We start from the raw sequence: 15,774 nt of genomic DNA on the forward strand, positions 1-15,774 counted from the left end.
AACTCCTAAGGAGACCTCTGGGAAGAAAGGTTGGGCTGAGAAGGGTAAAGATGGTGAGATGGGCACACACAGGGGGAGATGCACAGATGATAGAAAGAGATGAAACAAAAGAAAAACAAAGCTAAGAAATAAGAGGAAGGCCAAAAACTGAAAAATATTTGAAAATAGAACTGAAACAGAGAAATAAGGAAAGAAAGAACAAACAAACAGAGACAGAATATAAATCAAACAAAACAAACAGGGGAATAAATAAGTTTTGTTCCTTGAAGACAAAATCTGTAGGAGTTGCTTTAAAATTAACAGGTGGCTTGGCTTGTACCTTCTTTCACAGAATGACTGGCTAGATCTGAACTCAAATCTCCTGCACTACAACAGTAAGACCAGATGATACTGTTTTATCTACCTCTTTATTTATCTCAGCTGCTGTTCGATTCTTAGAGCACAGACTCCTCAAATTTGCTTTATCTCTCCTAAAAACTTCAAGCCCCTTTGTATTTTTCATTCTGTTTGAAGCTGGTAAGCTGAAACATCAGACATGGCAAGATTTCCTCTTAACAACTAATCTACAAACATGAAACAAATTAACTTAGGCATAATCAATGTTTTATGATTATGATTAAAATACTAAGAAAAATTCTTTTAATGTTCTTGCTCAGTCTCATGTTCACCTCCAGTGAAAACTCCTCACCCTCTGTATGGTATATGATGGTTTTCTCTTCTTCTCAAGGCTATAAAGATGAATTTCAGTATCACCTTTGGCAGCTCGACATTCTTCTTGGACTCTACAAATAAACACATAAATCATCTTAAATCACTTTTGGTACAAGCAAGCAGAATAAGCACACTTAGGCAAAGCAATACTAAAAGTCTGGTTAATAATCTCATCCTATTTGTTCATGCATAAAAGGCCTCTTATGAAATTCTTTTGAGTGTAAAAGTACATGTGATGCAATTAGGCATATACATGACTTTAAAGCAAGCATGTTCAGAGGAGGTGTTTAGGTGGAGCATGGTCAGCGTTGTTTGAGTGACAGAGTGTTTGAAGTAAACTGGACATCAGAGGAATTTATCTGCTTGGTATTTATAGTCTTGTGGTTAGATGTACTGGTGAACAATCAAGTCCAGTAAAGTATTTCTATAATTATTTTAATTCTTATTACTCTAATTTATTTTTGATATACAGCTACATATTATGGAGCTTTTGTAAATACGTTTTTTTCTATTTTCCTTTTATGGTTCTTTTTCTTCTGCCTTTTGTTTTTATAATTCTAAACTGCTTTGATTTCATTAATGTTGCAAACTGCTTTAGAACAAATTTTGTGTTAAGCAGTATATATCGTCAATAAATCAAATTTCAAGAAGGACAGTACAGAAAAATGTTAATAAACAAAACATATATTTTGTCAGTGGCTTACCAAGGGGGGGGCAGTGGGGGCGGTCCGCCCCGGGTGTCAGTGGGTGGGGGGGGGGGGGTGCTCCGTCAGCGCTGCAGACTGCAGGCAGCCCTCGTCTCCTGCCTCCATCCTGCTGTGCCTTTAAAGAAAAATCTGAAAAGCGGCATGGCAGGCACGCTTCGTGTCTGCCCTGCCTGCTTGTAAAAGAAAGCGGCAAATCTCCTCGTCGACGACACAACGTCGACGAGATTTGCCGCTTTCTTTTACAAGCAGGCAGGGCAGACACGAAGCATGCCTGCCATGCCGCTTTTCAGATTTTTCTTTAAAGGCACAGCAGGATGGAGGCAGGAGACGAGGGCTGTCGTCTCTCCACGAAGGTGGTAGGTGGGTCGAGTTGGGGGGCTTAGATGGGAGAGGACTGGGGAGGGGGTTTTCAAATGAGAGAAGGGGACTGGGTAGGGGGGCCTCAGATTGGAGAAGGGGACTGGGGTGGGGAGGGGGGGGTCTCAGGTGGGAGAAGAGGGAAGAAGGGGACTGGGGTGGGGAGGGGATCTCAGATGGGAAAAGGGGGGTGGGGGGTCTCAGATGGGAGAAGAGGGGACTGGGGTGGGAAGAAGGGGGGTGGGGGTCTCAGATGGGAGAAGAGGGGAGAAGGGGACTGGGGTGGGGAGGGGGATCTCAGATGGGAGAAGGGGGGCGGGGAAGGGGCCAAGCGAGAAAATGGGAGCCATGCCTGGGGCTGGTTGGAAAATGGGTCTGGGGCTGAAAAGGGGTCCCTAATGCAAGGCATGTGGATGAAGGGGGCTGGAACTAGGGGCTGAAAAGGAGGGTAGGTGGGATAAGGGGGCTAGTACTGGAACTGGGGGCTGAAAAGGGGACAGGGAGAAGTGGCTGGGGCTGAAGCTTGGGACTGGTGAGAGAAAAGGGCTGGGGCTGAAACTGCGGACTGGTGGGATAGTGGGGCTGAAAAGGGGGGGGCAAGTGGGAGATGTGGGCTGGGGCTAGAACTAGGGGCAGGTGGGATAAGAGGGCTGGAACTGGGGGCTGAAAAAAGGGGCAGAGAGAGGGGACAGACGATGGATGGATGGATGGATGGATGGGAGAGGGAGAGAGGGGACAGACGATGGATGAATGGATGGGGGGGAGAGGGAGGGCAGACAGTGAATAGAAGGGGGAGAGAGAGAGGGCAGACAGTGAATGGAAAGGGCAGGGAGAGAGGGCAGACATTGGATGGCGAGGACAGCAGAGAGGGCAGACACTGGATGGCAGAGAAAGAACAAAGACAGATGCTGGATGGAAGGAAGACAGTGAAAAGAAGATGAGGAAAGCAGAAACCAGAGACAAACTGTAAATAAAATACATATATATATATTTTTTTTTGCTTTAGGATAAAGTAGTATTGTAGCTGTGTTAATAAATGTTTATAATAGAACATGTAAATAAGGTAATCTTTTTATTAGACTCATTTTAATAAATTTTGACTAACTTTCGGAGAACAAAACCCCCTTCCTCATGTCAGGTTAGGACACTGTAACACACTATACTGTATTGACCTGAGGAAGAAGGTTTTGGCCTCCGACAGCTAAATGTATTAGTCCAATAAAGTGGTATTTTATTTTCTATATTTGTTTTATTTCTATTTTTTAATTTGTAAAGTGGTGATTGGTATTTATTAGTTTTTTTCAAATTTACATCTGCTGTCTTTATATTTTGCACAGTACTAGGGGACATTTTCTGTTTCTGTGATGTTGCATTGTATGCAGAGTCTGGCATCTTGGGGGTTCAGTTTAATTTTTCTCTAAATAGAAAATTTATGATTACTTGTTCTATAGTGGATTAGGGTGTATCTGTGTTTGTGAAAAAGACATGACTTTCAGTTGGCATTGACTGTGCAGGATTGCCGATCTGTACTATCTGTCTGGTTTCGTTTTACAATAGGTGAATTGATGTTCTAGTGCTCACTGTAGTGTTTAAGATGCTTTCTTTTTCCTTGTGTGACTCGTAGAAATGACTGCTTATGGTATGGTAGAATTGCTCTATAGGTCCTGAGTGTTTTGTATTTTCGGTATGCCTAGTACTGGATTTTGGAGGGGGTGTTAAAAAATGACCAGCCCCGAGTGTCTACTACCCTAGGTATGCCATTGTATTTTGTAAAACACATGCTTGCGCATATACTTTACACACTAACATTTATGTCAGCACCCTTAATCTAGGCCAGTGGTTCTGAAACCTGGTCCTGGAGGCACCTCAGCCAGTCAGGTTTTCAGGATATACACAATGAATATTCATGAGAGAGGTAGTGCATGCAAATCTCTCTCATGAATATTCATTATGGATAGTCTGAAAACATGACTGGCTGGAGTGTCTCCAGGACCACGTTTGGGAAGTGATCTAGGTACTATTTCTGCAGGATTTGTGCTAGCATTTTATGCCACATAGGTGCCAATGACGGGAATAATCGAACGGCGCCGGCGAAATTGATGTCCGGCCATCTTCGGGACCGGCGCCAAGCGTATTTTGAAAATACGCTTGGCACCGGCCAAATCGCTCGCCGGGTTTAGAACAGGATCGCCGGGTTTAGATGAGATGGCCGGCTCCGATTTTCAACCATAATGGAAACCGGACCCGGCCATCTCAAACCCGGCAAAATGCAAGGCATTTGGCCGTGGGAGGAGCCAGCATTTGTAGCGTACTGGCCCCCCTGACATGCCAGGACACCAACCAAGCACCCTAGGGGGCACTTAAAAAATCTTTAAAAAAAAAATTAGCTTCCAGGTGCATAGCACCCTTCCCTTGTGTGCTGAGCCCCCCAAATCCCCCCCAAAACCCACTGCCCACAAGTCTACACCATTACCATAGCCCTAAGGGGTGAAGGGGGTCACCTACATGTGGATACAGTGGGTTTGGGTTTTTTTTTGAGGGCTCAACATTAACCACCACAAGTTTAACAGGTAGGGGAGGGGATGGGCCTGGGTCTACCAGCCTGAACTGCAGTGCACCCACTAAAAACTGCTCCAGGGACCTACATACTGCTGTCAGGGAGCTGGGTATGACATCTGAGGCTGGGAAAAAATGGTTTAATATTTTTTTGTGTGGGAAGGGGTTGGTGACCACTTGGGGAGTAAGGGAAGGTGATCCCCGCTTCCCTCCGGTGGTCATCTGGTCAGTTGGGGCTCTTTTTTGGGACTTGGTCCTAAAATACATGGACCAAGTCCGCCCTGCGAAATACTCATTCAAGCCGGCGTTTTTTTTTTTTTCATAATAAGGTGAAGCCGGTCATCTTGTAACCCCGCCCCGCTCCGCCCCCTTCGCTACTCTATCAACATGCCCCCTTGAAGGTTGGCCAGCGCCGCAACGAAAAAGCAACTGGGGCCGGCCAAAATCGGCTTTCGATAATACCGATTTGGCTGGGATTTAGAGATCACTGGCGATCTCCCGATTTGTGTCGGAAGATCGCCGGCGATCCCTTTCGAAAATAAGCCTGTATGTGTGTCTATAAAATAGGCACTTTTTTTGCCCTTCACAAATAGGCATCTTTTACAAATATTACCCTTTAAGGGAGTGCTTCTCAACTATATAGCTGCATAGGAATGGGGATAGCTGCTGATCCTTTCGCCACCACCACCACTTATTTAAGATGGCTGCCGAGACTTCAAGCGGCAGTCTCATGATGCTGCCACTTGAACTATTGGCAGACATTTTAAACAAGCGGTGGCGATGAGAGGATCAGTGGCAATGGCAAGGAAGCGTGGGGACCTTTCCTGCCCAGAAGCAAGCCACTAGACCACAAGGGTGATGTGAGGTATGTGTGGGGAGGACATCCAAGGCTGAGAGGTGGATGGGGGGGGGGAGGGAGGGAGTTGACGACAGGGTTGTCTCTGTTTCCCCTTCCTTGTGAAGCCGTCATTGCCGTACACGCAAAAAAAAGCAAACAAATCTATGAGCTGCTGCATCCACGTTGTTCTTTACTGTTGGTATGATTTGTACTTATCACCACTTATATTTTCAAACATACTGACTTGTGTAACAAACAGATGTACACAGAGGACGTATAATAACGGAATAATATTTCATAGGTAGAGTAGTAATTTGTGATTTATAGTAGTAGTAGTAGTTTATAAATTATAATCAGTGTGTCATTTGGCGGAGCTGTTTAAAGGGACACCCTAATACTGATCCAGTATAGCTATTCTTATATTCTTAACAACTTTCATATGATGAAAAGACTAAAGTGGTTAGGGATCTTCAATTTGGAGAAGAGACAGATGAGTGGAGACATGACAGATGTCTATAAAATATTGAGTGGTACGAAATGATTGTTTACTCTTTCAAAAAGTAGTAAGACTACATGATATGCAATGAATTTATAAAGCACTGCATTGAAAATAAACTGGAGAAATGTTTTTTTTTATTTAATCATAGTTAAACTCTGGAACTCACTGCCATATGGTGTGGTAAAAGCAGTTTGTGTAGAAGAGTTAAAAAAAAATTATGACACATTCTTGGAGGGGAAGTCCATAAACCCTTATTCATGTAAGCTTTGGGGGAAAGAGGGGTAAGGAGCATGGAAAGAAAATCTACTTTTCGGGATCTTGCCAGGTACTTGTGACCTGGATTGGCTATTGTTAGAAAAAAAGATACTGGGTTTGATGAATCTTTGGTCTGACCTAGTACAACAATTCTTTTGTTTTGTTTGTTGTATGTGATACAGACCTTATGTCTGTCATTTTTTTCGTTTTTAATTGTTTTAGTTTTAACCCCTGATGAAGATTATATCAAAACATGGCCATGTCGAATTTCTGCTGAATTAGACTAATAAAATTGGTTTTGGACCTTTTAATCAATGATGATCTGGTTTCTTCTGGTTTAGATCCTCACCTCTTCTTGCTTGTGGCCTTTCTGAGAAGACTTGGAACCTGAAGAGGTTCCCTGCCCTCTGTCTCTTGGACTCTGCTTGCTTCCAGGAAAGGATAAATTCTTGACCGTGCCCCTATTCCACTGGTCATATTCTAATCTGGCTAGACAGAAATGCTTTTGTCTCTCTCTCTTGGCTCCTCAAGGCCAACAACCTTGAGGAGTCTCCAAATTGTCTTCTGGAAGCCTTGGAAACTTGGATTCTGCTACATCCTTAACTAGCTTTTCCAGCACCTCCTCAAACACAAGCCCTTGAAAAGAAGCCTTGGAGGTTGCATCCACCGCTCAGTGACAAAGCCAAAGCAAAGGGTGAGCCAACCAGCTACTGCCATAGATTTTGCAGAAGTTTTGAACAAATTATACATGTCCGCTAAGAAGGCCACTTCCAACTCCAAGCAGCTGCTTTTGAATGGCAAGTCCTGGACTCCTCTTCTGAGAAGCCATCCTGTGGGTGAAGGAGCAAAACCCTTGCAACCAAGCAACCACAAACTGCCCCCTACAAACCCAAGCTAGCCGTTTCAAACTCCAGTTTCAGCAAGGATTCCATCTTGTGATTCTGAAAGTCCTTTAGTGCACTGCCACCCTCAAATGAGATGGCAGTCTTATGGGCGACAGCTGTGACTAACACGTCCTTCCTGCCCAATTTTAAAAGATTATCCAGGTCCTCCCTTGGAAGCAGATAAAGCTTAGCCATAGGCCAGGCATCTCAAAATGGTTGCAGCCAAAGAAAGGCCTTAAATTGCTTACAAATGCCAGTGAGTATTGGGTCCATCTTAGTCCTCCTTGGACTAGTCCTCCACCAACTGTACGGAGCTGACCGTCTCTGAGCTATACAAAGCATAAGCTCCTCCTTACAGAAAAGCTGCACCAGTGCTGAGTCATCCTTAACCAATGGGACACTCTCTCCCTTCTTGAGCTCCAAGGCAAGTGAATCTAACAAAGAGCCTGCCCTTGCCTCAGAGTTTCTCTCTGAAATCACCAACTTGAGATAGTCTTTCTGAGAGCTATTCCATGCCCTACACAGGTGTGGCATCTTTGGAGTGGACCTGGGGATGATCTGGCACTGCCTCAGACAGGGGAACTAGTCTTGCCCTGAAGTCTCATGGATCGGGCCCTATCACATCATGCAATATGCTCTGTGCATCATAAGAACGAGCTCATTGGAAAATTTGACCTGCAGGAGAAAGCTTGAAGCTCCAAAGACTTCCACTGTAAAACACTCCATGATGCTTCTAAGGGACTGACTTGTCTATCAGCCCTCACATCAAGGCTAGTGCTCAAAAATGCAGGCCTTCACATGCATGCAGCATTACTAGTTGTGTTCTGCAACCCTGAATACTGCATGGAGTGAAGACTGTCAAAGGTACATGGCATCAGGTGAAGATCCCCACAGACAGAAACTGTCTCTCTTTGCAGTGGCGTACCCCAACGCTGACCTTACAAAGCACCACACTCACAATAAGTCCTAGACTTTGTGCACACGTATTTCAAAACTTACATTGCTTACCCATGCCAGCAACAATCTTACCACCAATGGAGGTTTACTTCTTGATTGAAGCGCCTGGTGGCAGAGGCATTAAAATGTTCTGTCCTCTTTTCATTTCTCCTTCTTTTTTTAAGCAACACAAACTTTAGAGACTGCCTAACAAAAAGGCTACAATGGTCCCAATCAAAATGGCAGCCTCATTGCTCCTTGCATTTCCTGGTCAGGCCCCTACTGTTAACCTGAACCCCAAGTAACCTGCAGGCATCAATCCACAAGGGTTTTCCCTGGAATGGAGGACTGAGAAAGCATAAAGCAGGCCCTTCAGTGTGTTGCCCGAAAGTCCCTTGACCTTGATTGCTGCAGAGATGGTGAAATTTAAAAAACCTTCTGCCTAGTTATATTAACTGATGTACCAGATCAAATCACACCAGACATCTACATCCACCTACTAAAGACAGAGAAATACTGACTAGGGCAGCAGCAAAACCAGATTTATAGGTGGAGGAGGGAAGTTTCTGTCCCCATCTCCTGGCAGGGAGCATTGACTCTGTCTGGACTAATGTAATAATGACAATAAGGAAATTACATTTGGTGCAGGAAGAACAAAGAAAAGCATGAGCCTGGGTCATTTTATCACTTATATGTAACTCAGAAAGCACATGAATGAGGTGCTCAGTGCAGTCTTCTGGCCTACCTGCTAATGCCTGGGGGTAACTCATTCACAACAACTCGTCTGCTCCAAGCCATGAGATCCCTTTCTGTAGCCAGCTGGCTCCGTGGAGCATTATGATGCATTTGTCGGACACCTTCAATCTGACCACTGCGTCTGAGACCAACATTAGGAGGTGATGTTACATCCAAATTTGGACTCCGGAGAGCTACAACAGACAGTGGAGAGATTGGCATACAGTCTTTCCAAAACAATGAGGTAATACATGTCCAGTGAATCAAAAGTTTCTATTACTTTTAATGCAAACAGACTTACACATTTTATCTGAACACATTCCTATGAATTTCTATTAATATGACTAAAACGTAAAGTGAAGGCATGTTTCACCTCTGCCATTTCTCACCTATATATTCTGGAAAGAAGGAAACAAATGTTAAAAATCAAGTTTATGAGGAAATTGTGATAAGCCAAGGCAGTGCTTCTGAACCCTCTTCTGGGGGCACACTTATCCAGACAGGTTTTCAGGATTACCACAATGAATATGCATGAGACAGATTTGCAATATGTCTCCAATATGTGCAAATTCATCTAATGCTTATTTATTGTGGTGATTATGAAAACCTGACTGGCTAGGTATGCCTCCAATCCTTGTGGATCTTGGGCAAGTCACTTAACCCTCCACTGCCTTCGTTACGAAATTAGATTGTGAGCCCTCCAAGGACAGAGAAATACCCAGTGTACCTGAATGTAATTTGCCTTGAGGTACTACTGAAAAAGGTGCGAGTAAAATCCAATAAAATAAATAAATAAAATAGTCTCTTGTGCCCAGTGGTGGTGCCCAAAAGTCCTGCTTCAAGCCTGCTTGCACCCCTATCCTCCTGGCTCATATTTTCTTCCTTTCCCCAGCTTGCTGTCCCCCCCCCCCTCCCCATTTACCTGATTCTGCTGCACCTGCTTGTCATCAAAGAAATTCACTTTTTTTTTTTACATCCAACATGAACACCTTCACCACCATCTAAAGATTCAAGTGATTTTTTTTCATTCTCCAACATTTCCTCTTGTATACCTCAAGGATGAAGTGATTTACAATATCTGAGGTAGCCACAGGGCCACTTGGATGATTTCAACACTCAAGGTCATGGAAATAGGTGATTAAAATGCTGACTACTCACCGCCATTCAAAGATTGGGATCTGCTATTTAGCAGGTTGGCCCCAGCTTCTCTATCATTTGTATGCCTCTGATCTTGTTCTCTCTGCAGCTCTCGAATCATGCCATCGAGAATGCTCTCCTCATGGTCATTCGTCTGCTGGCCAATAATTTGCTCTACCACTTCGCCATCACCTGAACAACAGGAGACCCAAGACAACAACAATCAAAAGAGGGATCTACTGTCAGGGTTAGCTAGAAGTAAGAGGGAGATACAGCTGGGTTTAAAGAAGGGCTAAAAAATATACTTCTACCAAGACTACATATGTGGGAGTAGCTTAATCCATTTTTCCCTGGAAATGCCATAAAAACATTAGAAGCAACCAAAAGAAAAATGACCTCCCTTTCCATTAAATATTCTGAACCATCTCATTTAACTAACCTAAGCCCTAAACTACAAAATCTTCAATTACATCTCAAACCATTTTGTCATTTGTCTGCCGAAAGATGGTAACAGGAAGACAGACGGATGGACACAATTTCCACATTAGGAGTCATTTTCTTTAATTTGTAAAGAAATGCCTAAACATCAGAGACATTTAAAAAGGGTGGTGTAGGCTATCTGTGCCTTCCAATGTCCTATTTTGTAACATTGTTAATAGTTTTTCCATCTATCAATGCAGATAAATAAATTATTTCGCCAATATTTTTGCTTTCTCTACATCCCCACAGGTGCAGCCCTGTGGTGGTTTGTTTCTTGATTTGGCTTTATTACTTTTATCATCTTTATGTTTTAACATTTTTATTGATGACAACATAGAACAGAGTAATACATTCCGGCCTGAACAAAAGAGGCCAACATCAAAATCCGAAATCGAACTATATGATAAGATCTGTCATCAAACATTTTACCCTTTTCATCCCAACCCCCTTCCCCTCCCCTTTCCCTTCTCCAACACATTCATAATTCGATATGTTTTGCATATAGGTCAAACAGTAGCGTACAACTCTGAAATTCCTACCTCTTACTTCAGATCTTTTAATATACACTAATGCAAATCATATAAGAATTACTATCAACACAATGTTTCATGTTTCTTCCCCCCTCCCTTATCCCTTCCCTCTTCTCCATTCCCTCTTTTCCCTTCCCCCCTCCCTTTATTCTCTCTCCCTCCCCCCCGCCACCTCAGGAACAAGGCTCACATACAAAACGGGTCATTGAAGGAACAAAAAAAAAAAAAAAAAAAAAAATCACAGATGGTTGAGCAATAGACCCCTACCCCGTGGGCTCAGCCCTTGTATATATGGGCTACTTTTATCATCTTTAAAGAGGACCGAAGCCATATTACCATGTTAAAGCTCGAAGTTGAGCTCATAGCTCACTGCTGATGTGTAAGCAACAGAGGTAGACATAAGTTTAGAAAAAAAGTAGAGAGCAGTAAAAAATTGAGAATCAAGGAAAATGTCTCTTAATTTTATCACTTTTCTGTATATATATTTTTTTTCCTGTTGTTTATTAGTTCTTTTCCATATCTTGTCCTTTGGTTTTTTTTTATTTTTAGTTGTGCTTTTCTGAATCTTGTGTGCCCAGGTAGCCTGCTCCTGGAATTGTTCCATCCCTGAAGCAGCACTATATTACCTAAAGAAATATGATCCCATGTAAGATGGTATGGCAGTGCTATATCAGTAGTAGACAAAAAAGATTATAAATTACTTTTTAGTTTACATGTCATTAGAAGTTACTTAAAATTATGAACTACAGTTGTAGGATCTGAGACAATTTAAGAAGAAAAGCACAAATTTTACTCAATCTGCCTCACCAACGAAAATGCAGTGTAGTAGTTATCTAGTGGTTAGAGCAGTAGGTTGGGCACCACGTAAGTTTTACTTAAGAACCCACTTATAGAATTGCCCCCTATAAACAGGTGTCCAGAGGGCACCTAATTTCCTTTATAGACTACTGTTAAAAAAAAAAAAAAAAAAAAACAACACAAAAGGCTCTCAAGAATGGGGCAAATGTACCTCATTAATACCCGACACGAGCTGTGTTTCGGCGTGATCAACGCCTGCTTCAGGAGTCAATCAAGCAACAATAGATATGTGAATGGTTGCACAAATGATAGGTGTAGTGACTCAATATAATAGTTGTCCACTCTAGACTAAGACAGTGAAAACACACAGTGATTCCAAACGTCGAGAAATAGTGCCAAAGTGTTGTTTGAATTGACCCCTGAAGCAGGCGTTAGTCACGCCGAAACATGGCCCGTGTCAGGTCATTAATAAAGTACACTTGTCCCATTCTTGGGAGCCCTTTGTGCTTTTTTTTTTGGACTGTCTGTGTTGTGTACTTTGACCCTCTCCGTCGCATGCAGCTTTATAGACTACTAGCATAACAGGGGAAATATGCACCTATAAGTTAGGCATGAGCCCTTCTGCCAGCCATTGAGCAGACATATGTGCACCTAAGTGCTGCCGATACATGTGTAACTTATGTGCATAACTTACAGAATAAATGTGAGTTCAGTTCCAGACTCTGCCTACGTGTACATCCTCCTCTAAGATTCACACATATTTACAGAACAGCAGTTAGGCAGCATTTTGGTGTTTAAACACATATGTACACACATGCACACATATATGCCATTCTTCTAATGAATAAGACACATAATCAGTGCATGAACTATTAACACATACTTTATACAATTTCCCTTAACCCTCCATTGTATCACGAACAAAAATGGTAAGCCCTGTTGAGGTATTCAGGCACAGTATTTCTCTACCCTCAACTCCCCTTATGCTCCTATCCGTAACCTCCGCTCACAGGACAAATCCCTCCTCTCAGTACCCTTCTCCACCACCGCCAACTCCAGACCGCCCTTTCTGCCTCACCTCACCCTATGCTTGGAATAAACTCCCTGAGCCCATACGCCAAGCCCCCTCCCTACCCATCTTCAAATCCTTGCTCAAAGCCCACCTCTTCAATGTCGCTTTCGGCACCTAACCATTGTACCTCCATCCAGGAAATCTAGACTGCCTCAATCTTGATTGACTGCACTTTTTGTCCTTTAGATTGTAAGCTCCTTTGAGCAGGGACTGTCCTTCTTTGTTAATTGTACAGAGCTGCGCAACCCTGGTAGCGCTTTAGAAATGTTAAATAGTAGTAGTAGTAGTACTGTACCTGAATATAACTCACCTTGAGCTACTACTAAATCAATATAAATCTTTCACAAGGGAACAGATTGGCAAGCTCATAAAAGATACCATTAGCGATGTATCCAAGTTGTGGTATAAGCTGTTCATCTTTGCAGTTTTCCCGCCCAGGAACCAGCCGCTGGCATTGTGTGGGATGAGGGTTTCCATCTACATCTACCAAGAAAGGGGGAGGCATGAGATGTGGAGCCTGCTGTGTCTGTTCATCCAGAACATAGTTATTCCCATCACGGATGAGAGGTCGATAGTCTGTATGGAAGAACATCTGATCTGGAATCTACAAGAAAGGATACATGAATGTGATGCTCAACGCATTTATCATTCAGTTGTAGGTTAATTTACCAAAAATGCTGGAGAACCAAACAGTCAGCCAATAACAGAGACCAAACTGGAAGGAGGTAAACCTGTGTCCTCCTCCTGGATCTAGAGGGTTTCTAGATGGTAAGAAGGTGATTGGAACATAAGAAGACAGCTGAAGAGCGTTAACTGGCCATATTTATACCTGTGATTGTAAAGCCTAGATTTAGCCAGCCAAGTTCAAACTTTAGTGCATAGAATCAATGCTAGGCACTTAAGCTGCTTCTCTTGATCCCACCATCTTGTACCATCCATTTTCTAGGCATTTAAATTTTGGCCCTCAGCTCTAGTCAATATTCAAAAGGTACTTAAAATTAAGTTTTGAAATCCTCTGAAAATTATCTTAGCTTTCCCCTAGTTCTACTAGCATTTTCATGCCAGATACATGATTAAGTCAACAAAATAAATGTCATATTGTATTTATGTAGCAGTATTTGAATATGTGTATCAAATATCCTGAAAAAACTGTAAATATACATACAGTATAACATGAAGAAAGAAACTACCACTAAGCAGTGCCAAAAATAATTCACACAGTATTTATGAAAAGGGCTCACAGATATATGCTGCTTATTTTTTGCCACTACAAGAGAAGGCCTGTAAAATATAATTTGATTATATTTTACAGCCTCATGCATTCTGCTTCAAACTTATCTCCCTGCTCCTTCCAAATAGTGGTGCAGCATTAAAATAGCAGCTAAAGCTACAGAAGTTGATACATGAGGAAGGTGTGGTTGATTCATCTATTGTACTTAGGTTAAAGGACTACAGAAAGAAGTTACCTTCTCCTCACCCCAGTAGCGAACCTGCTGATTGAGAGTAGCAAACATCACACCATTTTTGCAAAAACTTCACTGGCTACCAGTACAATACAGGGCTAAATTTAAAACTCTATGTCTGATCTTCAAGGCCCTTAAAGGAAATGGCCCCGAGTACCTGAAGAATAGAATGATCCTCTACACACCGCCAAGGACACTAAAGTCTACTACTACTATTTAACATTTCTAGAGCTCTACAAAGTGTACGCAGCGCTGTACAAACACAGAAGAAAGACAGTCCCTGCTCAAAGAGCTTACAATCTAATAGACAAAAAGTAAAGCATTTAAATTAAAAATATTTAAGCAGTCAAGCACAAGACAACAGTCACAGAAGGACTGAAGATGTTGAAGGGTGGTCAGTGTGATTAGGTGTAACTCTGGTTGGAGTAGTGGGAGAAGGTGATAGAAGAATAGAAATGGGTGAAGTAAAAGTAATGAGTGGGTTGATAGGGAGGTTATATAAGACATGTCACTCTAGGGGTGGGCGAGACTAAGTCTAAAGCAGGAGAAGGTATTCTCTGCAGCCTATCTGTGAGATGGAAAATGCTCTCTGAAGCTGCTGCTGCTATAAGTTGTTAGTTTTCTCTCCCTGAAAGAGATCCAAGCCACACCCACGAAGTTCAAACTGTCTGAGGGAGGGTGAGGGGAGGAAATGGCAGTGCTTGATGAAAAAGAGAGCCAAGGACACTAAAGTCCTCTCAAGGACTATCTTTAAGCCTCTCCAAAAGGCATTACACGATGTGATACCCGCAAGCGAGCCTTCTTCTGAGTAGCCCCACGCTCTGGAATGCACTCCATGAAAGGCTCCACTTAAGACAAGACTATCTCTACTTCAGGAAGCAGGTGAAGGCTTGGCTCTTCAACCAGACCTTTAATGGAAGAAGTAACTAACACACACAAGGAGTGACAGGGGCTGCACATACTGCAGCAGCAGGACATGATTATCCACTCCTACCCTAGGTGAGATAATAATTAATCATCTCTCTGACCTCATGTGCACCTTTCTTTAAATTAGTCCCCTTATTTTCTAACTCCTCTTACTCTCTTACTTATCTATATGTTCCATCTTTGCTTGTACCCTACACTGTCAATTGTTCTATTACCTATTGTGTTGATATTGTAAGTAGTATACTATGTCATACTAATTTCTAAAATGTAACTGTAATGTATTTATTTTAATTGGTTCATTGTAAGCCACTTTGGGGCTGCAACACTGTGGCAAAAGGCGGGGTATAAATGTACTGAAATAAATAACTAAATAATTTGTATTGTTATTTGAATATTTTACTGCTGTAATTGTCTATTGCTCATGATTGATTTATTTCTTACTGTACACAGCCTTGAGTGAATTCCTTCAAAAAAAGCGGTAAATAAATCCTAATAAATAAATAAATAAAAGCTAATCTCCACCCTGCTCTCACTTCCAGCTCCCTAACAGCTGAAACTGTGTCACGCAGCACAGAACATGGACCTATTGGCCTATCTTCTTCCACTGTCTATACCCATCCGCAATCAACACATCTGATTCTGTTCACCCACCTTTTCATAAGGTTTATTGCATCCAAAACCAAACAGTAGCATGTGCCCATGAGAGTCTGTACAAGCAAAATGCTGTCCATCTGGTGAGAATTTGCAATCAAACACAGCACCATGGCCCTGGCCTTCAATCTGTAACATACAACATCCAAAAGCAGCAATTATGGTCAGTTCCATTAATTTACTGTCCCAAACGTGTACAAAACTGAAGAGTATCAAATGCACCTTAATTCAACCATAT

General features: G+C 42.4%; 1 protein-coding gene across 2 annotated transcripts in view; it reads right to left on the reverse strand.

Moving 5' to 3' along the window:
* BRWD3 (bromodomain and WD repeat domain containing 3) overlaps positions 1-15,774 on the reverse strand; it is a 195,306-nt gene that overhangs the window by 107,198 nt on the left and 72,334 nt on the right. For both annotated transcript variants that reach the window (XM_030209053.1, XM_030209052.1), the window contains exons 16-20: positions 15,537-15,665; positions 12,874-13,099; positions 9,637-9,807; positions 8,489-8,672; positions 689-782 (exon numbers count right to left, since the gene is read on the reverse strand). In XM_030209053.1, coding sequence (XP_030064913.1) covers positions 689-782; positions 8,489-8,672; positions 9,637-9,807; positions 12,874-13,099; positions 15,537-15,665 — 804 coding nt within the window. The remainder of the gene's footprint in view (positions 1-688; positions 783-8,488; positions 8,673-9,636; positions 9,808-12,873; positions 13,100-15,536; positions 15,666-15,774) is intronic.

This window comes from Microcaecilia unicolor, chromosome 7 (genome assembly GCF_901765095.1).
Source record: "Microcaecilia unicolor chromosome 7, aMicUni1.1, whole genome shotgun sequence".
Lineage (NCBI taxonomy): Eukaryota > Metazoa > Chordata > Amphibia > Gymnophiona > Siphonopidae > Microcaecilia > Microcaecilia unicolor.